Source organism: Genypterus blacodes, unplaced genomic scaffold (genome assembly GCF_046128005.1).
Source record: "Genypterus blacodes isolate CSIRO-AG114 ecotype Tasmania unplaced genomic scaffold, CSIRO-AGI_Gbla_v1 ptg000003l_1, whole genome shotgun sequence".
NCBI lineage: Eukaryota > Metazoa > Chordata > Actinopteri > Ophidiiformes > Ophidiidae > Genypterus > Genypterus blacodes.
The window spans coordinates 1662832-1687930 of NW_027466817.1; the positions used below are offsets into that span (position 1 = coordinate 1662832).

General features: G+C 42.8%; 1 protein-coding gene across 1 annotated transcript in view; it reads right to left on the reverse strand.

Annotated features, from left to right (window-relative positions):
• lsamp (limbic system associated membrane protein) overlaps window positions 1-25099 on the reverse strand; it is a 169953-nt gene that overhangs the window by 18992 nt on the left and 125862 nt on the right. The window contains exon 4 of the mRNA XM_076141820.1: window positions 8589-8714. Coding sequence (XP_075997935.1) covers window positions 8589-8714 — 126 coding nt within the window. The remainder of the gene's footprint in view (window positions 1-8588; window positions 8715-25099) is intronic.

A 25099-nucleotide genomic window follows, 5' to 3' on the forward strand; every position in this document is an offset into this window, starting at 1 on the left:
ACTCACTAACCAGCGATTTCAGCTCATTTGCATTTCCTCATGCATCATTCATCTGCATTACTTTACCAGAGTGCAAAACATTACATTTATTTTGCAAATGCTAATTTATGTTAAGCAGCTGATTTGTGAAACTTCAGTCGAGTGGCTTAAAAGAACCTGCGACATTTAGTTCCTTTTGTGTGCAGGAGTGTGACGGCGTGTGCCGGTGTCTATATACGCTACACACGCATGTATCCTCATGTCTCTTCCTGTGTGTCTACATGTGCATTGGTGCTGTGTTGGTCCAGGCTTTTATCTTACACAACTACATGGGTGTTGTTGGAAGCCAGAGTGTTTTAAATGATGGGTCACCACCTCATTATCAAGTAAATGTTCTCATCAACACATTCCAAGTGCGGAGGATAAATTAAAATACGTGTGGAATGCGACTTTTTCACTGTGTGTCGCCAACAAACATGTCAAAAAATAATTTTCAAAGAGATCTTTTGTCAGGATTTGCATTTACATCTTGACTAAAAAAGCTTTCTTATGATCTCATAATGGAAACATCCTGCCTGCATTGTTGGATATGTGTGGTGTGATCCTGCATTTCCTTCTGCTCACAGTTACACTTGCAATGAAAGTATATTTTCAAAATTGTTCTGTAGAATTTGCATTAATCCTCGGAATCCCTTAATTGAGTTCTCTGTTAAAAATGTCACGTCTCTGTAGCGCCTCCTACTGATCGAATTTGATTGGGGGAAAACAATTATACCGCCATTTACCACAAGGGGTCCATCTTGTGTGTGCTGTTCTCGGGTGGGAGAGGAGGAGGAGGAGGAGGAGGAGGAAGTCAAAACAATTTCTCTTACACATCTCAGTTTTATTTCTGCATTTCTCCTTATCTGCATGAGTCTTCATACTGACACTGTGCGTTGTAAATTTCAAATATCCCTATAGAACATTTAAAAAGGCTTCTGAAGCATTTCGCCTCTCTGATAGTTTATGTGGAAATCTCTTATCAACGTGCCAGCCAAAGAACTAAAAGCAAAAACCGCCCCCAAAATGTCTTAAATCCTTTAAAATGAAAGCACTAAAGCAAGTGTAGAGGGACTACTCTCCTTAATAGCAATGGCTGCCTTTTTACGGCTGGAATTCTAATGTCCTGTTACGCTCAGCGGCAATATATCTGAGACAAAAATCCTACACCAACCCCATCCTTTCAGCAGTCTGAGGACAAAAGGAGAACTTCCACTTCTATTCACGAGCCATTTACTGCCACTGCTGCCGCTGGTGCAGAAATAACACAGGTGTTGAAGCCAAAAACAAGACGGCTGTTTATTTGCCGCTTCTTGAGCCGAGGAAATGATACGCACAGCAGAGCGCTGCAGCCGTCTGTTTTCAGAACACTGTCATCCCTCTTTCTATCTCACTTCTCCACCCGCCCTACTCCTTCTTAGCCTCCGCATATCCCTGCTATACCGAGGCCAAGCATTGTATGTCGCAATACAAGCGCAGGGGTTTGTGTCCTATTCAAGGCTGAGGCTTTAAAAAGGGGAGATTAATTGTTGATAAAAGAGAATAGGTTTGGGCGATTGAGGTTTGCTTGTGTTTTCTTTTACTCGTCAGATAAACTGATCCCGGCCCATTGTTGCGGGAAGACTTCTCATTACCGTGGATGGATTCAATAGTCTTGTTGTAGCCACGGGAGAGGAGGCTTTGTGTTAAGCAGGAAAGCAAGGTCAGATGGAGAGGCAACGCTGCTTTGTCCTTTATCGTTGCCTTTATCGTCTCACTTCCTTTCTCAGTCGTACTCCGGTTCACACCCATGTGTGAATTTTCACACACACACACACACACACACTTACGGCACATACCATCACACGGAAATACCTGAAAATCCCCCAACTGTGACATGGGAGACGCTGACAATCACAGTTAAGAGGAAGTCACGGCTGCGCTGCTCAATCTCTGCAAGTGTGAGGTTGAGGTTGGGTTTAGAGGATAAAAGTAGAGGATGCTGCATAGAGGGTATACACACAGAGGCAAGTACAAGAATGTGTGTGTTGTTTGCGTATTACAACTACTTAAAAGGATGTGTTGCCAGCCGGCACTCAGCACTCCAGATCACAGTTACTCTCGGTTTATTTACTCGGCTTGTAAGCTCACCTTTAAATCACACTCCCACCTCCTATACTGTAACTGACAAGATGACAACGCTCCATCACACACACACACACACACACACGCACACACACACACACACACACACACACACACACACACACACACGGACACACACACGCGTTGCTGGGTGCTGCCCCCCTGTGGACACACTATTTTACAGCTCTATTGAAGCAACTGGGGGCTAATTGTCTTGCTGAAGTGCATACAGTACCATGAATAAGTAAAACGTAGAGAAGCTTATCGGCCCATCATTCACCTCCCCCATGCCTGGATTCTCTCGGCTCACGCAGGGATTCAAACCGCAAACCCTTCCAATCAAAAGCCCACTGTTCCTTCGGGCTACCTCATCATACAGGACTTTGCGACTCCGGGCTGTAAGAAAGTGCTTATGGACTGCAAAAAAGTGCTGAGTTTCTGGACAGTTGTGACTTAAAACAAGTGTGAGCTCCAGCGTTTGCCAGCCCAGCGGTGCCTACATCTAATGAGGCTGGGCAGACATGGGGGCAAGCTGTGCTCGTGATGTTGTGTGCACCGCAGCGGCGACGGCGGACTGATTTCAGACCGGCTGCTGATGATGCTGATTGTAAACAAACTCACAAGTGGTGACAGTCAGCAGATCTGAGACCTGCTGCGAGACAGATGGGCAGCTGTCTTCTCTTCCTTCCCAAAGAGCTGCTGTTCCACACCTCCAAATACACACACACACACACACACACACACACACACACACACACACACACACACACACACACACACACACACACACACACACATACACCAATCCACACACGGCTTGAGACATGGAACTGGAGGATTGACCTGGGTTACACTGACAAGGACCTGTCACTACCATACACTTCACTCACTGCAATCAGCAGTCTTGTCAGCTGCTCTGTCACTGACAGCTTGCCACACAATGATGTGTGTATGTATGTGTGTGTGTGCGTGTGTGTGTGTGAATGTGTGTCTACTGCCTTATCAGCTCACCAGCACCCACAGTACACGAGGGCTACACTACGGAGGCACCTATGCATCTCTGCTCTTCCTGCCTCCACTCCCTACTGAGCCTGTGAGGACGTGTATGCAAGTGTGTGTGCATGTGTGTGTGTGTGTAGTGCTCCGAGCTTCATCTTCCTCCCCTGACAGTGAGATGAGGTGCAGAAAGGACAATTGAAGTGACTGTCATGTGCTGCCAAAGGAAGAGATGGGAGGATGATGGAAAGAGACAGTCAGGAGTGAAAATGAGGGAGAGGAAGACAGAGCGACAGTTGAATGTAGACAGACAGACAAAGACAGGCAGGGGAGGAACATGGAGGCAGGTTCCAGACGAGGCGACGGTCCTGGGGAGACTTTCCCGAGCCCGGTCTTCCTCGGAGAATGGCCGGCAGCGTTGAGGATGGCGTGGGAGGAATGTCAAGGGCACTCAGCGTCAAACCCTCTAAAAGGTTGCCCTGCCAAGCACTGTTATAAAAGGGTTATGACTTCAATACTCTGCTGGATCATATAGCAGAGGAAGACGGGCAGCGGTCCAAATCAATTCATTTGGACAGTTGTCTTTGTTGCAATGAAACTGTTGTGGTAGATTCATAGTTTAGCATTTACAGTTAGCAGACGCCATCAACCAGAAAAAGCTCTGAGTGTTCAGCGTCTTGCTCAAGGACACTGCAGAAGGCTTTACGCCGCTGCTAATGTGCACTCACTAGACATTGAGACGTTCCGGTCTTTGTAGCCGGTCGTCCCTTTTAGCCACCAGGGTGCAGCATAGCCAATAAGTCAACGCTTTTTTTACAGCTTTGGATTTAGTGCGCCTTTGTCTTATTGCTTTTACAGCCTCCCTCGCACCAGATTGTCCAGATGTGTGTGTGTCTGCTAGAGTGGAGCCGAGGTTTCGCTGCGGTTGTCCTCCCTGCAGTGCTAAATGACTGACAAACTCTATTACACCAGAGAGGTGAGAGAATCTCGAATGCATAATTGAACATTAATTAACTACCAGAGTTACTATAACTAATGATAAGAATGATTGCACATCTAATGAAACTGGCCATTTGCATACTAAAACACAATTCTGTTCCCTCCCTCCCTCCCTCCCTCCCTCCTCTGCTCTCTGTCTTTCTTCCTGTCCTCCCTGGTGCTTATATAACGTCAACCGCTTCCTCTTCCCTCTATCTCTGTGTGGTTCCTCCTTATGTCGAGTCATGCCTGAGGGGGCAAGAGGGCGATGTATTCTTCATACTTGTCTGAATTGTATTCCGCTGGTTTGAGTTGTGCTTGATGAAAGGTTCCTCGATTGACCAACGGCTCCATTGTGTCCCTCATCATGATCAACAAGGGGTCGTCCTTCTCCCAGTTACCCATGATCCCTCCGTCTCTGACCTAAAGCAACTATTCCGGGACTTGGGAATCATCCAGCTTACACGGATAACCACCAAGCTATTTGTGTTGTTTGTGGACTCGTACGCCGCATCCAACATGTGCTCCTTTCCTCACCTCCCCACCCTTCACTCTTATCTTGTTCCCTTCTTTCCATTCTGCTGACTAGCCCCTCACCCCTGCACTCCTCCCCTTCCCAGCATGCTCTATTGATCATTCGCTTGCAAGTCCAAGCAATGAGCTTTTCAGTCAATACCCACGGTGGCGCCCACGCAGAGGCTAAACAAAAAGTGTTTGAATAAAGAAAAACAGGGCAGAAACGATGAGATGTCCCGCTGTTCTGTCTGACTGCCTCACACAGGTAAAAGAGGTGTCACACTGTTTCCTCGGACAATATAATGCATGGTGGCAACCTCAGATAGTCAAAGATACACGTAATTTGCTACCTTGTTGCCAGGGGAATCGGTTTAATGAGGCGGCCTGGTGCTGCTTTACCTTTTCCACGTGTTGCCTCGGCCCGATAAACAGAGAAGAGTATTGATTGGAGGCGATGTCGCTGGAATTTCTCAATCTCTAATTATATGAAGAGATGATAGCACTCTTTTGACACAGGGCGTGCGATTACGCTGGGAAAGCGAGCGCAAGTACAATCTCATGGATTCTTATTGATCTGGCCCTCGTGAAATCTCTACCAATTACAAAGAAAATTGTGATTGAGAAGCAGATAAGTCAGAGGAAAGAGTTTTTTTAAGAGAATAAAGACGCTGCAACTCAGAATCACGGAAGATGTTGTCCATTTTGTGTACATTCACTGCGTGTGATAAATCGTCTTTATTTATGATTTAAAGTAACCGCCGTAAGATTGTCATTATTTTTGCTTTGGCAATGAAAGCAAAATGAAGAGCCACTCAAGTGTGAGGTGCATGAATCACCGTAACGAGCACTTAGTTTAGTCGTAGCTACTTCCTGCCTCGTAATGAAGTATCCTTTATTTTGCTTATTGCCACGTTGATGGAGATGATGCTGAGAGGAGTGAAATATTTATGAAGCCTCCGTTTTTTCTCATTTCATGGGAAGCCTCTCAGCAGGTCTTGACGCAGCAGGTTCAGAAACGCTCCACCTCAGGCCTGCAACAGCACTGCATTGTGGAAAATTAATTCCATCCGTTCCAGCATCCCTCAATTAAAAATGTGGCTCAATATCGTGGAAGCAATAACCTGCCTGACTTTTTTTTTTATCTTGATGGCAAATACAAACAGCATCTCTGGTGAAATCTAATTATGTGGATATGTTTGGCTCTGAAAATGCTTTTTTTTTGTATTTATTATGTATCAATCTCTCCACTCTGCCTTTTTCCCACATAAAGAGATGAATAGTGTTACTTATATTCTAATTAGCTTCACGATGACCAAAAGAGAGAGACAACAACAGCTGAGAGATCTTTTTTTTTTCCTTCTTTGGACAGCTGATAAGGCCGCAGAAAGAGATGACAACCATAACAAGTATGGACGTGTTGGGAAACCCTAGTATTAACGATCGCAAAAATACATCCTGGCGTGGAATACCAATTTAGATTCTAGAAACATTCAACACAAGCATTGGGAGGCATCAACTGTCAATCACATCCTCCTTTTGAGCCCCAGAGAAAATAAGTTTTATAGACAAAACTTTACAACGGACACATTCCTTATTACACTCTGATGACTCTTTGGGGTTGTTATGGTGTTTGTCTGTTTTGCTTTGGAAATTTTACAGCTTTGTCAGTTTGGTTTGAAGAGAAACTTTCTGACATGCCGCTGTAGCCTTTGACAGATGTTGCTTTTTGGAACATTTGACAATGCTATATTGTAGAATATCACATGTGGTATGACCTGCTGTTACAGACTTATACGTTGGACCAATGGTGGATCCATTCTGTGAGACACCACAAGAACCAAACTACAGTACAGGCCTCAGTATACTTCAAAAAATGTGAAAACGTGAAACAACAAGAACGAAAAAAGCAAGAGAACATATCGCAGAATACGACTGTAATTGGAGTTCTGCGTTTGCCGCTCCATGAAAGTTCAAGTCCAGCTACTGCCCTCTGTCATATTTCCACAGGGATACGTCCCATCTGTTTCACTTCATGTCAAAATCACAGCCGTTTCCTACATTAAAGTACACAGCAGCTCGGATTTGGGAAATTTCTGATCCGCGTCACATTTTTATTGGGCTTTTCCTAAAATAAGTTGTTGATATGTGACTTCACGGTGAGTGGGGACTGGAATGAACCTGGCTTTATTCCGCAAGTAAATCCATTTTCTTTATAAATAGTTTCTCATTTGAAAATTGAAATTTACACAGGTCTTAAGAGGATTTCCAGACATGTTGTCATGGAGACTACTAAGGGTAACTGTTGTTATTCGGGAGAGATTTTGTCTGACTGGATGAGAAGAGAATAAAATCCAATTCAATTTGAAAGTATTGATTTATTTGATACATTCTAAACGTGTGTTTACGGTTTGATATATGTTTGGATATATTATATGTGCCGTGTGGAAAGGAGGATAACTTTGTTTGACTTTCGTGGTTAAATCTTGGGGTTTATTTTGCTATGAGAATAAAGTTAGAGAAGGAATTTACACCTTATAAACAGTGAGCAGGGTTCAAATTAGGTTCATGGCAGAGTGAGTAATATACTGTATAATCTAGTGGTGTAACTATGAAAGCATGGGAATGCTTGTGTGTGTGTGAATTTGAGTTTGTAGGCATTTGTTCAGAGCAAAATTAGCTCAAAGCCAGTGAGTATGAATATGCATGGGCCCCAGCAAGGATGTGTCTCAGCCAATAGTGGAGAGCCTTGGCTGGGCCGGCGAAGCGACGACACCACCCAGGCAGGCCAGGGTGTGAGGCGGCGAGCCCACAGGCTGCCAGACATCATTATCTCTCTCAGCAGTCACACAGGGAGAAGTACCCACAAAACAACAACAAAAATAACAACAGTGTTTGCAAATGGCGTAGGACCCCCATCTCTGCAGCGGCGTGTTCCTACGTGGACTGACAGGATCCAATCATGGCCGGACACTGACAGGATTTTCTCTCCATCAAACTGTTTCCCTTTCATCATTCAGACTGTCTCATAAAAGACACAACAAAGATTTGGGAAGGTGGTCTGCCCACTACTTTCTTCACAAAACCCAGAACAAAAGTGGATGATGGAAAGAACAGCTACCCTATAGAGGAAAATGTACAAAACATGCAGAGGCGTACCAAGTAAAAATCCACTGTTGAGCTTCAGATTATTGCTTTTTCTTTTTTCATTTTCAACACCCTCCATTTGTCCTTTGGAACAAAAGAAGTAGAAAACCTACAGGGGTTTTACCTAACTTTTTGAGCCATCCGGACCTGGAGGGCCCCACTTTATTTTTGCAGTGGAATATGAAAAGAAGCTTTCAGTTTTGTAATACAGTTCTGTAAGGGAGCCAGTGAGATCCATATGGCTCTCGGGATTAGGCTGCACAAATAAATCTCCTTTAATGAAAACAGACAAAAAAAGGCAAGTATACCTCTTCAAGTTGTTCGGCTTCCAGGTGCGGAAAACATATGTATTTTGATGGAATATGTGGGCAGCGCTGACAAACTGACACAGTAATTGATAAAGACACATAAATAGAAATACTTTCTCAGTGCACAGGCTGTTATCAACCTGAGATGCTGTCTGCATCTCCATCCATCACATTAAGAGCTTATCAGCAGCAGGAGACTTTCTCTTTACTGAAATTGGATTAGATCAAAAAGCAACAATATTTGCTCTGAGCTCACATGTATGATGAGAATTACCTGCACAGAGACATGTGCATGGACTGAATTGATCTGTGAATGGATGCACAGATATCACATGTGTTACAGATAAAAATATTTTCTTGTGGCAAACACACGCATGTGTAAAATGCACACAACAGCCTGTGTGAAGTGTTTTTCTTTGGTAGATTGATTTGGTCAGTGTTATGAATGAAGCTGGCCCACCATTTTGAACAGATGACACTGGGAACTCATTGGTCCCTTCTTACCTGAGGGGTTAAGCAGCCGCCAGGTGATTGCAGGATCTGGCCTGCCACTGGCCAGACAGCTGAGTGTCACGTTACTGCCCTCATTCACTGTGATGTCTTCTGAGACCTTGTAGATGCTGGCTGGAACTGTAGACACAAAAGAAATCACACAAGGTTAGGACTGTAACATTGACATACACTGTGCACTGTACAAAAAAAAACAGAGATCCACTTTTGCTATCCCTTGGTGAATCAATGTGCACAGTAAGTGGAAAGGAGCAGAAACTGTTTCTTTAAGTGATGATGTTGAAACTTTCAGGCCAGTTCAGCCTTCAGAGCCACGCACCTCATATTGTGCAACTTTTACCAATGTTCGACACATGACAAAGCAGAAATGTGACAAAAAGGAAATGACCAATCCTGAGATAGCTCAACTTCTATAACTGAAGCAGTTGGCAATTTTATTGTTTGTTCTTTGCCCTGCTAGTAGACTGTGCCAGCCGCAATGGTCCCAGGTGTGTCTGGCCTCATCTTAAGGGAAGAGCTCTGGTATAAAAACAGCCTGAATGCAAAACAATTGTAACCTTGATTCTCTAGTTCAGAGGCTCTAACAGTACAACTTTCTCAACTCCAGACCCAAATAAACAATTTTATCTGTTGCCACAAGACCTGAGCTGAATGAGAACAGATTGCTTCTCTTTGCTTCTCTTGTCATATGGAGACCCACCATATGCTTGGCACTGATTCACTTCAGACACAAACTTTTTACAAACCCACATCAATGCACGAATCGACGTCTAAAGATGGACAGAATTTTAGTTTTTTAGTTTAGACTATTTAGATAAGACATTTCATCTTAATATTGTGTTTAGCATTAACGTTGCCATATGATCACCATCTATTCCTTAATCCTATTACTCTCACTCCCACACAAACAAACAAAGCAACTTAGCCACTAAGACAGAGAGAGAGAGGAGAGAGAGAGAGAGAGAGAGAGAGAGAGAGAGAGAGAGAGAGAGAGAGAGAGAGAGAGAGAGAAAGAGAGAGATGTTACGTCTTGCAAAAACAACCAAGATGAATTAAGAAAGCAAGGAGCACTATGTTTAAATTGAGTCAGCAGCTAGGATGTAATCAGTCATAGCCGATGCAGAGGGCATACATCACTGTGTTTTCACAAACTGCGGGTGAGGTGGGTGGGATACGGTATCGCATATGCAGATATGAGGCAAGGATAAGAAATAATGATTAATGACTCAGGGATGTGATGAATATGACAACATGATGTATAATGTGGGCAAACGAAGAAGAACCTGACTTTTAAACACTAAACCTCATAAGTGGATTAAGCATAAATTTCAGGTATGCATGTGCACACCCTGGCATTTACACCGCTTCAGCTTCTCATATAGAATCAATTCATAAATAATCTAACTGACTTATGTGTATATATCAATCAGCCGAACAGTACACAAACACCTCCCTCGCTTACTTTGCGATGCAAAGACTCCAGAGAATGTCACTGTAATGCACTAAGCAGAGATTAATATTGCTTTTAAAGCCATAGAGGTGTTGCAGACAATAAAGATAAACTTGAAGTAGTCTGTGCATTACGCCTGCTTATAGGTTATTGGTCTTTTCATTTGATTTTATGCTTTTAACTTCTGCATTGCACTCGTTCATTGTTGCCAGACGGAATAATAGAAAACTTTTGTACAGAATATACAGAATAGCAATTTTTTATACAGATGGTTAACAAAGGAAGAAACAGTATATAGTGCGTTGGCATAGATTGTTTGAAGTCCCTCGACTCTCCTGGAATGATGGAACACACAGGGATCTCCAACCAAGTCGTACATTGGCTTTTTGTTTTTAACATATAGCTATCTATCCAGACCACTGCTTATGGTTTTTGCATCATCATAAAGTTTGCATTTCAGTTTGTACCTAGGGGTTTATGTTCTGTAGCTCTTTATATTCTTATCTGCGTGCTTTTCTTGCTGACACAGTGATTAAATCCTTCACTGATCACTCAAAGAACAGTTGCTGTTATAATGTGTGACCACGTGTGAGAAGGGGCATCGTTCATTCATTCATTATCCATAGCCGCATATCCTCTTAGTCGGGGTGCTGGAGCCTGGAGGTCATTGGGCAAGAGGCAGCATACGTACGCAGCCTATCGAATGGCAAACACAAACACACACAGACAATTCAGTCACACTCACCAAAAGCACGTTTTCCACCACAATTCAAAGCCTGCATGTCTTTCCCGTAGATCTAAACGCAGATGTTGCAACTGAAACACTGAGCGTCAGTCAAGCAGACACTGTTGAGTCTTTGTATCTCAATCTCCTGCCAATAATGAAACCTCTCTTTAAGTCACTTAATCTATCTGCATCTGCACTCAATGAGTTTCTATATTTAGCCTTGTCTCTTTTCCATTCATTACCCTTTTCATCATAGACATTATTGGCTCTTTCAAACAAAGATACAAAATACAGATGAGTTCGCAATCCCTCATTTACCTGATGAGATTGTTATACCTGCCTTTTCCAAACGTACAACTAGTCCTGTAATCTTCATGGTTTAGCAATAACATTCTATATGCTCACATATTAGATGCTGGTTTGTATATATCCGGAGCAGATTTGGAAAGTTAAACATTAAAGCCCTGCAATCCTAGTGTGGAAAGTAGAGCAAATCCAAAGTAATTGACTCAGCCAGCTCTCAACAACTGTTGCCAATCTGCCCATAAATAGGGCACTTAAACCCCAACTGCCCCATTAAAGCTAGTCAGTGGTCCTACATTAAATATAGGTACTGTAGCCTTGTTGTTGTCGCGGCTATGAGTAAATGGGTTTCTCTTGCCCCAGCCTGTTCTCTCTCTTGAATGTTCAGAAAATGTAAAATGTGAGAGGCCGATTTAAATGATTATTTTGATTAACTAGAGGTTTTTGGTTAGATTTTTATGATTTGATTATAGCATAATGCAATTACATTGAACATGAGCCATACATAACACATTACATAAATGTCATCTTTGACAATGTACAACTCAAACATCCATTTATTACAGTATATAAAGGAAAATAGCAAATAACAGAGTTGCATGGAATTGATTGTTTACATTTTGTTACCGGCTGCAGACTGAAGTGGTGTTCAATGCTGTTGGATGGCATAACAGAAACCTTCGTCTTATATGGTGTATATACGGTATATTATAGCTACTAAAGCACCCTGCTTCTTCTGCATTAAGTCACTCAGACACTTTTCCACTAAAACCTGCAAAATACAACACAGTCTGTGACTTGCAGGATTTGTTTGGCTCACTGACTGCCTGGGTAACAATATATCCAAGACAATAAAATCACATGAAAAATCCTTATTGAGAGACTTTAAGTGCAAAAGCTGTAAATACAGTTTTGAGAACAGCATATGGGAATCCGTACGCTATTTCAATCTGATAGGAGCTGCTGCGCTGGAATAAAGAAAGTAACCATGTACCTCCATATCCTCCAAAACAATATTTCAGTGTTTTCTCTTCCTGATTGTTTCTCCACCTCCGTTATTATTGAGGCTTTGTCTGTGTACAACATCGCTAACAGCATCCCGACAAACCAACATCTCTCTCTCTCTCTTTTTCCCTCACACACACACACACACACAAATACACACACACACACACACACACACACACACACACACACACACACACACACACACACACACACACACACACACACACACACACACACACACACACATTCCTAAGTAACCCATCTCTCTAATACCAACTGACAACGCAGTCACAGTCTTGCCAAGCAGCATTTTAAATGAAGCCATACAGAGTTATTGCTGTAGTCAAATGACCAAACCAAAATGAAGATATGTTTTCCAGATATGGCGAGATGGAGCGGAGGGAGCCAGAGCAGAGGCACTCAATTGAGGTGACAAAGAATCCAATTGGCTTTTCTTTTTTTCTTACACTGAAACAACCAAAGGGGGTTGGGTGGGGGGTTGATTGGCTCAGTAGGATGTGTGACTGGAACATTAATCCTAGGAAACATAGATAGAAAGGGTCTGAAAGGAAGCAAGTGCTCATACACTGATCACTTCATCAAGAGGAGAGTACAGAAGAGAAGAGAAGAGAAGAGAAGAGAAGAGAAGAGAAGAGAAGAAGGAAAGGTGAGAGCAAAGAGGAGACCATTGAAGGAGAGCGGTGTGAATGGCATTTCAGCTCTTGCAAACAAAGCTATGGCAACTGATGTCCAGCTGTCAGCATAGGAGGCAAAGAAAAAAGGAGTGGATTGTAATCTTAGTCATAGGTCAACCTTCAAGGAACAATGTTGGAAAGGGCAGCCCTTTGAAAAGCACTTTACCTCTGCTATTGCAGAATGGGTAAATTCCTCAGAGATCAACTGCACTCTCCAGTTTGTGTGAGCTAAAAACACCCACATTCACTCTATTCACTCATACTACAGGTGTATACTCACTATCAAGTATCTGATTTATGCTTGATTTCATTTTCTTACACACTCCCCAAAGTAGAATCAATTTCCATTGACAGAATTACAGTCAGGCATCAGGAGTTGTATGGGTGTATGAGTTTTTCTCTCCACGTCTGACAGTTTCCACCCTGAAACAAAACCAAATCCTCTCCATGTAATGATTTCATTTTGGTTTAGCTCTCCATTCCTCCAAAACAATAAATCTCAGCTGAAAATATTACGCTGACCTTGTCTTCAACTCCAATTTCAAACTTCAAAGAAAAAAGGCACACACAGAGAAAGACCGAGGGAGGAGAGCAAGAGTAATTAGGGACGAATGTGTTGTGGAGTTGGTGCCTTCAGTGTGCACCCGCACGGAGAGAGAGAGGGAGCGAGAGGGAGTGAGAGAGAGTGAGAGCGAGAGCGCCACAGGCACTTCTTGAGTGCCTGTGACAAGTTCTTCGCCATGGGGAGAGATGGATGCATGCTTACAGAGCTCACTATCACCCCTCATACTCTCCCTTGGCTATGCGTGCATGCATATATGAAAGCGAGTACTGAAAAATACTCTAATTAAGGTGTTAATGTCAAAATGATACAATAGCGAGATAAAAGCAGTTACTGAACATTAGTAAAGCTCCGACATGAGCGTCAGAGTAGTTCCCTTTTTAGATTAATAAAATGTCTATTGTAGGTTGGTAATGAATGCATGTACAGACTCATGTGCATCAAGATGTAAATGCTGCCATACGATGTTTCTTCTGTGTTTCACTCCTCTGTTTTTCAGATGAGCTCCTTCACTGATGGAGCTGACAATTTTCTGGCAAATTTAAACTACCTCTTCGAACTACAGTATTAAAATTATCACATGGATCTGTAAAAAACAGTGTTATACTTTCTGTTCTGATACTTAAAATAGCTCTCTACCATTACTTTTAATCCTAATTGCAGTTGCGAATTTCCTTTTTTGACAGATTGTTCCGATATGCATTCCTGTTGAGGAGTTGAAGCATATCGCAGAGAGCCACGTTCCCATCAGCAGGCACCTGACATGCATGTGTGCCGATGTGAAGTCCTTCATCCAAATCATCATATATATTGAAGCAGCTACAACTGTAGATACTTCAATGTACAGTCGATAATAATCAATTATAATTGGAAAAATATACAAATACTTAATAAAATTAAATAAAGTAATCCTCCTTTGAGTGTATTTCTCCTCATAACATACTAGTTTGAGATCCTATATTCCTATAAACCCTTTAATAGTGTGAGAGTAAGTTTCAATAGGCCTGAAGTTAAAAACCATATGTACTTGATTATAGATAGGTGCTATTGGGCAAATTTGGATGCTGTTCTTTTAAAAGATTAATTGTTTTAAGGTGTACAAGGAGTTAATGTGCCTCTTTTCTTTTTTACTTTAAATATCATCCCACAGTTGGTTGTCTAAATCGGACTAATATAAACATCAGGCCAAAAGTATGAGACACAAAAAGCCCAAAAGTCCAATTTAGGGCAAGATTTTTAAGAACTGTTACATTCAAAACAGGCATATGAAGAAATTTACAAATTCATTACAGCAGTCTTGCAGAGGTTGTTTGAAACACAGGTGTTAACTAGAGTAGATAAAATGGAATGTATGTGGTGTTGGACAAGAAAGTTAAACGTTTATTTGGAAGCTCTTCTCCCTGTTGTCCCTTAAAACTGCAGGCTTATCAATGAAACCTAAGTTGAAAAGGTTTTCCCGCTCTGTGCCTTCCTTCTCTCCCCTCCTCTGTTATTCCTCCCCCTTGTAATCGCAGGTGGCCTACTCGACTCTGTATGCATGAGCGAGCAAACTCAACCAACACAGAGACACTCCTGCTTTGTCCACCTTCGACACAGGCATGTCGGACATGAAATTAGCCTCTGAGTAGAAGCAGGGAAGGCAGCGGATGAAACAGGGTGCGACCTTTCCCACCTGCACTCTGTCAGGTTGCTTTAGATTCAAGCTAAATGTTCATTACATTTCCAGGATCACCATGTCAAACTCCATTCTGCTCTTTAGGGTGTTTTCTAGGGAATGAGGAGGTTTTGGTACTTTACTGTGAAATTCATTCTTTCACCTAGTCGCCCCTATTCAGTCTAGTTTTTAAGACAACAAAACACACAACTTTATGGGCAGTGTCAGTGCAAAACAATTTGAGGCATATCTTTCACTAGCAGAGCACACCCACAGTCAAAGTTCCTTCATTTCAGACATTAAATTATTATAGGGCAATAAATCATCTATACTCTCACCAGTTTTTATGAATACCATTTTTATATGTTTTTATTTTCCCCACTAGACTCCTTTTCTCTCTCCTACATTTACCCCCCACTAGCTTTCAATGTGACATTTGGAGGAGTGATGTAGAAGAGAGTGCAGAAGAGGCGAGCGATTATGCTCAACTAATTTGAAATCATTAGTGGATAATCAGGAGAAAGCACTCACAGCGCTTTAGCTTTTAGCTTTTAGTGCTTGTACTCTCTGCTGCCAGTTACCTGCTTTCGATAAAACAAGGCCGGCTCAAAATCTCCACTTAAAAGATCCCTGTAATACAATTCACCCAGCAGCCTCGGTGACAGAGTGGCTGCAGTCATAACGCACAGACTGAAAAACATCACCTTAAACAAGCACCTGCTGTACCCTGCACACTTATGATACCCCTGTTTGTTTGTTTGTGTGTGTGAGTATATGTGTGTGTGGTTTGTGTCTACTTCTGACTCACACACCTCGAACTAACCAGGCAATCTGTTACAGACAGTGGAGGAATCTTGACCCTTCGAGGGCTGCAAAGGAGCGTAGACTGTCTCCAATTTACCTCACTTTCTTTGCCATTTGGGGGAGGAGGAGGAGGAGAGAAATGCTTATCCAGTCATGCTATGAAACTGAGAATGTTGCAGAAATCTAGCACAAGAAATGGAAAAATATGCTGAAATTATATATATATTTTAAAAAAAAGAATAGCTTGTTAGTGTTAGTTCAACTGAGTGTCACCCCACCATGTTTCCCCCCTTAGTACCATTTGTTTAGGGAGGAAGTAAACAAGTGCACTCAGGTAAGGAACAAAATGCTCCAATGAGTGGATTTGAGGATGTGGTCTTGGCGTAGTACCAAATGAACTTTAGAGAGGTTCGTTTGTGGTAGGAACTTGGTCCAAACCAGGTCTGAACCAAACCTCAATCAATGTAATTTACTAATTAATGAAGAACAAGTGACGTGAAGTAAGTGAACTAACAGCGTTGAAAAGGTTGTAACACATCAAGCTCATCTAAATTATCTCTGTATTAGAATGTCTAAGCTTAGAATGTTGGGATCGCCATCCCAATCACAAGCAAACCCTAGAGAGGATCTTTGTTTTGGTACAAACTTGTTCTGAACCAGCTCCAGGGAACATGCTGCAAGTGTTTGAGTGAAACCAATCTGCCACCAGCTGCATTGCATCTTGTGCTGATGACAACGATGGTAAAACTGAGAGACAGGCTGACATCTTAGCAACGGCATTGAAAACACAAATCTCTGAAATCTCTTCAACGTGGACAAGTAAACAGAACCATTGGTGATTTTGTAAGACATTTGGTTTTCTGTAGTAGTGTTGTTATTATTCTATTGTTGATAGCCCTACTAATCCTTTGAGTTATTCACGATGACAGCATTTCTTTATGTATGTGTCTCAGAAAGCAGCACAAACATTTTGCCGATACCATCATTTTGCCATGTACAAAATACGGAGCAATTATAGTCTTTGTTACAGAGGTTGGAGTGTGTTTTTCGACATTCACATTCAAACACGCACACAAACACACTCAGTCAGCTCTTTGCCTTACACTGCAGGACTGAATGGAAAGATAAGGCTTTAGTCTAAAAGGTGCGCTGATGCTGCTGAGAAGGAGCTTGAGGCGCATGGAAAAGCCTCCGGGCACCCTCTCACCTCCACGCAGAGCAAACAGCTGGGAAAACAGAAGAGGAGAGGAAGAAGAAGAGGGGATAGATAAGAAAGGGAGATGAGAGGGAAGAAGGTACCACCTCTTCTTCACCTCGACAATAGCCTTCAGCAGTGGCAGTGTGTTTAAAACCTGAGCTGGCTGTGAAACTTTCAAAGGAAGCAGCAGATATGAAACAGCTGCGATGGCCTGCTGGAGGCACTGATGCAAGCCAGGGAGAAAAAGGAGCGTTATCTGTGTTTTCCTCTGGATAATTTCCAGCATTTGAGACCCATCGTCTCCGATGCGAGCTAGACCTTGGTATACTTGAGGACACAAAGGTGATTAATTAAGGGGATAGCTTTTCTATCCGTGTGTGTGTGTGTGTGTTTTTTAAAGGGGGTCCCACAAGGGCAGTCATTTGTAAATCATGAGAACATTTAATTGGTAGTTTGGACTGGAAAAAACAACAGAAATGTGAGGCAGAAAGACATACTAGGAGCTTTTACTAACAAACTCTACACAGGCAGCCAGGAGGGTTAACAGAGGGCAAATCAGATGGATAGTATTTTTCATAACACCAAATAATGGCAGTTCGCCTTAATGAAAAATGTCTGTGTTTATACATTCTATATAAACTATAATTCTTATCTGGGCTGAGCAGAGGTACCTTCGTAAATCCACTGCCACCTCTGGAGCAATATCTTCCTACTTTACTTGGCATCCTCACGGTATGAAAGGCTTGCCAAAAAGGGAAAAGCAGATTTTGCATTCTTGCCATCAGATGATTTAGAGGCTCATGCTATCATTCTGAACATGATAATGAGAAAAAACAAAGATGGCTAGACAAGCTGACTCCAAGGTTATAGATCCTTGGCTGCGACGGCCATTTTCTCTACCGGTTCCATTTATTCCACTGTGTGATGTCACCTCCTGCCCTATACGCTTCGACTTCCAAACACAATTCCTCATTATGTCACTGGACAAGTTCTATAGGAGATCACAAGCTGTCCGCCGTGCCTTTAAGTGCCCAACACTTCCCACCATGCTTCCCCCCTAATTGTGATGCTACCATCCCGTTCTGTTTCTTATTTCAAAGCTATTTCTACTGCAGTCAAGTATTCCAGCACAACCTTGGCCATGATGGTGAACCAAAGGTGATGTACAAACAATATTTTCCCTTGTGTTCTTTGAATTGCTATTCCAGTCAGAACAGTAAGAACATCCACCTAGAGATGACTGTTTTTTCATTCCATTTATTATTAACAAAGTATTTCATTATTCCTAATTAATTCATTATTCCTAATGTATTCCTAATGGCAGCAGAAATATCAAGATCAGATTTGAACCATATTAACGTTGAATAAAAAAGCTTTCAACTAAGTAAATTATATGCAGAATCGAAGAGCTTTAAATCTCTAAGAGCAATGCTGGTTTGATTGATCATATTAATATTTTAACATGGACTTTAATCACGCCTGTTGAAGTCTTTGATCACTCTGTATCCGTAAAAACGACTTTGTGTACAGATATCAATGGCCCACTGAATCCTTTCAAATTACTTCTATATGGTCATAAACCTATGTCATATCTTCTTAATCTATGCAAATTAGATGTGACGGGAGAGGTTCTATCTTTGAGCAATCATGCAGTAAAGGGCTCTATCAAATTAGAGCTCGACTTATTGTGGCACTCAGGTGGTCTTTCAGGTTTGTGGAAGTCAAACCAGCAATCAGCACTAACTAATCAATACTACCTGATTGGTCTTTATTTGCAACTGTTCACCGCACTAGTTAAAGTGCACAACATGACGGGGAGTGTTTGTGTGTGTGTGTGTGTGTGTGTGTGTGTGTGTGTGTGTGTGTGTGTGTGTGTGTGTGTGTGTGTGTGTGTTCTTGCAAGTTCACGTCAGTGTGTCGGTTAATGTCCCCAGAGCTCAGACCTCTAGACGCTTAGTTTAGCAGCCATTAACTTTTAACCTGAGCTTTGGTCGAAATGTTCTTTGTTCCATTGTGCTGACTAATTGATGGATTCTCTCCACCCTTATGTTAATGTCTTGAGAGCAATGTGGAAAAACTCCTCACATACAGTCACAAAAAAGTCTACCGGCAAAAAAGTGTTAACAAGTTTCAGTTTGTTTGATGCTTATTCTCTGAATCAAAAATGCTATATTTCAAACAATAAAAGCCAAAAAGAAAGACAAACATCACTTTTTTGTACTTCAACTGCTGTTGTTTGTTTGGCACAAAAAGTTACAAACCAGTTTCAATAAACCTGTATTTGTATCAAATTTTATTTGAAGAGAAACTGATATCCCACATTATGCTGTTTTGATGTATTTTAGTTATGAATTGTACAGATATATCCAGAGAAATATTGTATTGATAATAGTTGTAGCCTTCTTATAGGTCAGTACATTTTTAGAATGAAATAGATTTAGCCTTGGGCTTGCGCAGCCTTTGCAGAGGTAGTCACTCTAATGAGAGCTATCCTTGTTAAATCAAGATCTGAATATTTCCAGGAAGTTTTCATTCCTAAAGTCTTCCTTCCTTCTTTAGACATACTAGTGAATTGAAATTGCTCTAATAGGTTTATAATGTGTCATCTCTGACCTTAAGATGCTCAAAGTGTTTTTTTTCCATTTCACTTTCAGTTCAGCTTTCAAATATGTCACATTCTCATCCCCCAAAGCCTGTGATACACATAACACTCAACAATCAGCTCCTGGACTTCATCCCTGTGAAAATGTACTAGATTGAACTAAAGTGGATGAGAATCGGAAGTCCACTTTATGGATGTACCTGGGGTCTCTGTGTGATCTGGTTCTGCAATAACCAGCTTAGAGCCATCGTCACTGTTGAGCCGTGCAACGCAGTAAGCACTTTAACGGTTTAGTGCCTGTGTGAGCACTACACCGACCAAAACTGTCACAGGGAATTTCCTGAGTTGGTTGTTTTGCTTCCTCAATGAGACTCAGAGCCATGGGCAAAGTGCTTGCTGGGAAATTCCACCTGACGAAGGTGAAATAATCCAGCAAAGCAAAAATCTGAATTGATCAAGTCAGCTTTGTAATTCTAGGTATTTTGTTACACAGCAAAAAAAAAGGATAGGACAGCTTTAAGATTTATGTTTACTGCTGAGCTGAAACAAAGTCAACAAGGCATCAATCAAATGAAAAAGTACTCCAGATTACAAAAAACGCGGGGATACCATTGATTTGTGATCTGAAATGAGCACAGGCCTATCAATTAACTCTGAGCAGAGAAAAGAATCGGCTCAATTTGCAATACGTCACTTGGTTGAACATGGCAAAAAAAAAGAAAAGTTGGAGCTGCCTTTTGTGTTAGTGTTGATTGGGTTCCAGATCTGTAGACTCTCAGCCAGCTTGTTGGTCCTCGCTGTGTGAAGAGCTGCGAACAGCTGGTAGAGTGGAGAGCACCTGACACTCTCAGCTGGAAACCACCCCACAATGCTCCTCCATCTCCCTGCGTCTGACTGGGCTCACAGCTGCTCCTGCTGCCGCTGCGCCGGCTGATGTGAAGGGTGTGCTCACTCACTCTTCCTCTGTTCTGTCTCTGCGGGCATCGGCCTTTTGCTCCTTTTCAACTTTCTCTTCTACCAACACGCTCTGTCTGCTGATATGTGTGTGCTTCATACATCTCTGTATCCCCGCTTCCGCCTCAGCCGCCCTTCTACGTGTCCTCTCTTCTTTTTTGCGCTGCCATTCTACTTGATTCTTGCCTCATCACTGCCTCTCTCTCTGTCTTTGCCCTGCACTCTTTCTTCCGTTTCCCACTCTTTTCTTGTGTCTGTGTCTGTGCTTTGCCTTGAGCAGCCATCTAATGAGCATGTGGCTGGTTTTAGGAGAGTCTTCCCCTTGCTCAGAGAAGAGATAACAAGCCCATATGTTATTCACCACAGTGGTCATCGCAGCAGCCGACCAGTGCCAACTCCTCAGGAAAAACAATACCCATCAAATCCCGAGTTGCTCTATCAAAAGTGCTGGTAAGGAGCATCTATACAACACTCAGCAACTGTCGGTGTGAGACGTCTATACATTGGAGAGTAGAATGATTGTAATGAAGAGTTGTAAACATAGTCCCCCCCCCATAAGTGATAAGCAGTTTTTTCTCATTAGTGTGATATATTTTTAGTCTCTCTATGGGGCTTGATGTTGATTAAAACAAAAGCAGTGTGCCGGTGCTTGGAAGACAAACCAACTGGGTGTGGAACTGGAGGAGGTATAGACAAAGTATAAGTTGAAGCCACTTTCTGCCCTTAAAGAGGCAGAGGCAATGCACAACCATGCAGCAAGAAGGAGGTGGATTAAAAGGTTTTTCTTTTCTTTTTCTTACTAAATTATTGCCAAAGTATCAGACTGGAAAATTCGGACATCTTTATCAAATATCCCTGTTAAGTCTAGGCATTAAAAATCCACAAATGTAATAGAATGTGTGGTCAAGTTGAGTAACGAGAAACTTTCAAACCACATCTCACGCTGCCTGACGTCAATAATTGTATTTTGAAATGTAAACCCACATCAACACACCCAGGACGGCATATGCATCATCGCAGCGAGTGTTCAGACTTCGTGTGTGAAGCACTACATCAGCTCTGGTGACCATATGGTCCGACTACATAACACGCCAGACATCTGGTGGGACAGTAGGCTCAGGGAGAAGCAGCAGCCGGCTCCAGATACAAGGCAACACCTAGGATGTGAAGACACAAGAGATAGTCCTTGGAAGACACATGGCAGATGTCAGACAGGGATGTTTGAGGTGTTACTATTTGATTCTCTGCTGTAACATTTACTGTTGTTACTGTTTGTGGCCCTGTACTTCATTTTCGGATGGCTGACAGTGCAGAGGAGTGCAGGAATGCCAGTGAAGTGGTTTGAAACCACATGGGCCCAAGTAATGCTGAGCTTGGTACAACTGAGCCATAGGACAGCCCTGAAATCAGATATCCCCCATCATGTTTTTGATGCGCTGGCTTGTGCCACTGACACACACCAAGGGCATGAAAAATGGAAAAAACTCTTCTTCACGCTGTCCTTTTCATTGATCTGTATTGTTGTCATGTTTCCCAGAGATTCCACATGTTTAGCTCTTCATTCTTATCTAGCCCAGGGTGATAAGACTGGGATCAGGGCCTGACTGTGGGATTGCCCTGAACACCAGCAGGGCTGAGTGGCAGAGAGTTCAAACACACGCACACACACACTCCAGCTGACCCGTGCAATTCAGGGCAGAGAGGAGGAAGCAAAGGTGACAGGATTCTATTAAACCACAGCATGACAAAATGTTAAAACCCATACAACTGCAAGAAAGAGGTTGGAGTCTTAACAGGCAGTCACAAGCCGGTATATTACCCTTCACATGTACTATGACACACACACACACACACACACACATACACCACACACAGATCCCCAGCACACACAACCTCATCCTTCCAGATCAAAAGCTCCTCCAAGCAGGTGAGGTCATGTTCAAGCGTACCACTCAATCTCACTTCCACCAAACCAAAGGCCAGGAGCCAGAGCGCTGTCCATCCATCTGACAGGCCTGGCTCACGCGCAAGAAGATGGAGAAGATGGAGAAGATGGAGGGAGAGGACACTGGCAGGTTGGTGCTGTCTTCAAATAATGGGAGTGCATGTGAGAAGTATAGCGGCAATGAAGAGAGAGATACCGGTGTTGTATATCAGAGATAAGCCGAGGGAAGGAACGATGGCTTCGCCTGGTTAGCCGGTGAAATATGGCCAAGTTGGCTCACCTGCAGACCTTGTCAATCCCCCTGTTGTCTTGTGTGTCCATGGGATGACCCCATTTAAATGCATGAGAGCACTTCTTGCAGCCAGCATAAAGAAGATTAAAGGAGACTCCAGTATTATTTATTTATTTTTTGTATATATTTTTTAGAGGCTGCTTTCTAAGCGGCGAACGCTCGGCAGCCCAAGGAGAGGAGAGGGGGGGAAAAAAAGGGATGGTAAATTGTTGCTTTCATTAAAACTTCAAGGAGTCAGTTTCATTATGATGGTTCAAAGGCAACAGAAAATATGGTTTGTCTGCTTCCTCCGATTCTCTCTCCCTCTCTGTCTCTTTTTCTTACGTCTGCTCAGGCCCAAGCAGGTAGCTACATGGAATAATGGCCACTGTGATGTTTGCATGAAATCTCTCCCCCCCGCAGTGCACATAGCACGCGTGTGTGTGGTCCCTTATCTGCTGTCATGCTCAAGGCGAGTGTAATGAGGCAAGACAGAGCTTACTGTTGGCCTTCACAGAGACCATGTGAGGACTGCTGTGGGCTTTTGAAGTTCTGTAACACTGTGGATTGTATTTGTGTGTGTGTATGTGTGTGTGTCTTGATTAAAGTTTTAACATGGATTTATACATACTTTCCTATGACCTGTCCTAGTGTTTTTTGTTTGTGTAGTGTTTGTTTGTCGTGCTGATGCAAAAAGAGAGACGTGTGTGACATCCCAGGTGTTCCTCTTCATCGGAGGTGGCAAGCAGCAGTGGACTGAGGATGGAAACATTTTCTTATATAAGATAGAAAATTGTACAGGAAGTGATAATTGTGTTCAAGAGTACCAGAGTCTACATTTTTCCAAGCTGCTGTAAACCATTGAGAAGTGAGAGTTCGGCCTTTAGTACGAGCCTGATAAGCGATAAGTGATTTGCTAATGTGTTTGGTTTGCTTGTTTTAGCTGAGTTAGATCATCCTTGATGTCCTTTTACCTTTTTTTTCCCCGAACAGGTCAGGATGATCATCTGGTAAAAGAAATGTGGTCTGTGAATGTCATGGCCGGCGGCAATACAAGCCATAATGTGTATTTGTGTGTGATCATAGCGGTGGAGCAGGCGGGCCCGACAGACTGCCAATATCAAGAATTAATGATGGCCATACCTAATCTGCACTTACCCTTCTCAGTTTATGTCTATGTTTATCTCTCTTCGCTCACTCTCACCCGCCCCATATTACCACATGGAGAGTATGAGAGGTGGTGACAAAACACCTCACCAGCAGTGAGGGTTGTGCAGAGGTTGGAAAAAAAGGGGGGGGGTTGGGGTGGGGAGGGGATGTGGAGAGGCGGGGAGGAGGAGGGAGGAGGGAGGAGGGCGGATAGATGGCTTCACAGGAGCCATAGAAAGGTTCTGATTGTCCCATGATAATTGTGAAAAGGTCAGTCCTCCCCCGTACCCAGACTGTAGAGTAGAAGATATGTGCAAACACAGCCATACAGCCACACGCACACACGCACACACACACACACACACACACACACACACACACACACACACACACACACCTGCCCCCCCTCCTAGCATCCTGCTCTTTGGAGTGACACGGCTCCCTTTTGTGAATTCTGTGGATCAGCTCCTTAAATACCACTGCATTGTGATACAAAGATGGAAGAAATGAAAGGAAGTAAGGATGGAGATGGAGTGTGGTAGTCTGGAAGAGGATGAATTAATAATTAATCTTTATCTTTCAGTTTTGTTACCGGGTTACAGTCAATAATTGGGCTGGATTAGAGCTAAACTAAAAAGTCTCAAAATGCTAACATGCTGAAGGGGAACATAAATGACAAATTCAGTGATCCTCAAGAGTGATTTGACATCAAGTTCAAGTAAAGTTGTGTCTTTGTGACTGGCACTGGGTTATAATCAAAATTGTATTCAAGTCAAGGCAACTTTATTGCGCAACAGTAACTTCCAGTGGGATTATACAAAAGCACAATAAAGCAAACAAACACAAACAGTCATGCAGTGGGAAATAACATGTGAGACAGAGACAAGGGAGGGAGGGAGGGAGAGAGAGAGAGAGAGAGAGAGAGAGAGAGAGAGAGAGAGAGAGAGAGAGAGAGAGAGAGACGGAGAGAAAGAATGATAAGCACAATACAATGCAATCCTATTTGTAAGAGTCTCTCTCCTGGTTTATGCAGGTAGTTGGGGGAGCAGTCTAGATAAGCAGGTAAGCCGATGATGTTTCAGGGGCAGCTTGGCAATGTGGATGGTAGAATGTTAGTAAGGTATGAGAGAAGGGCAGGGTGGGAGGAGGAGGCCCGGGAGGGGTCGGACAAGGAGGAGAAGAT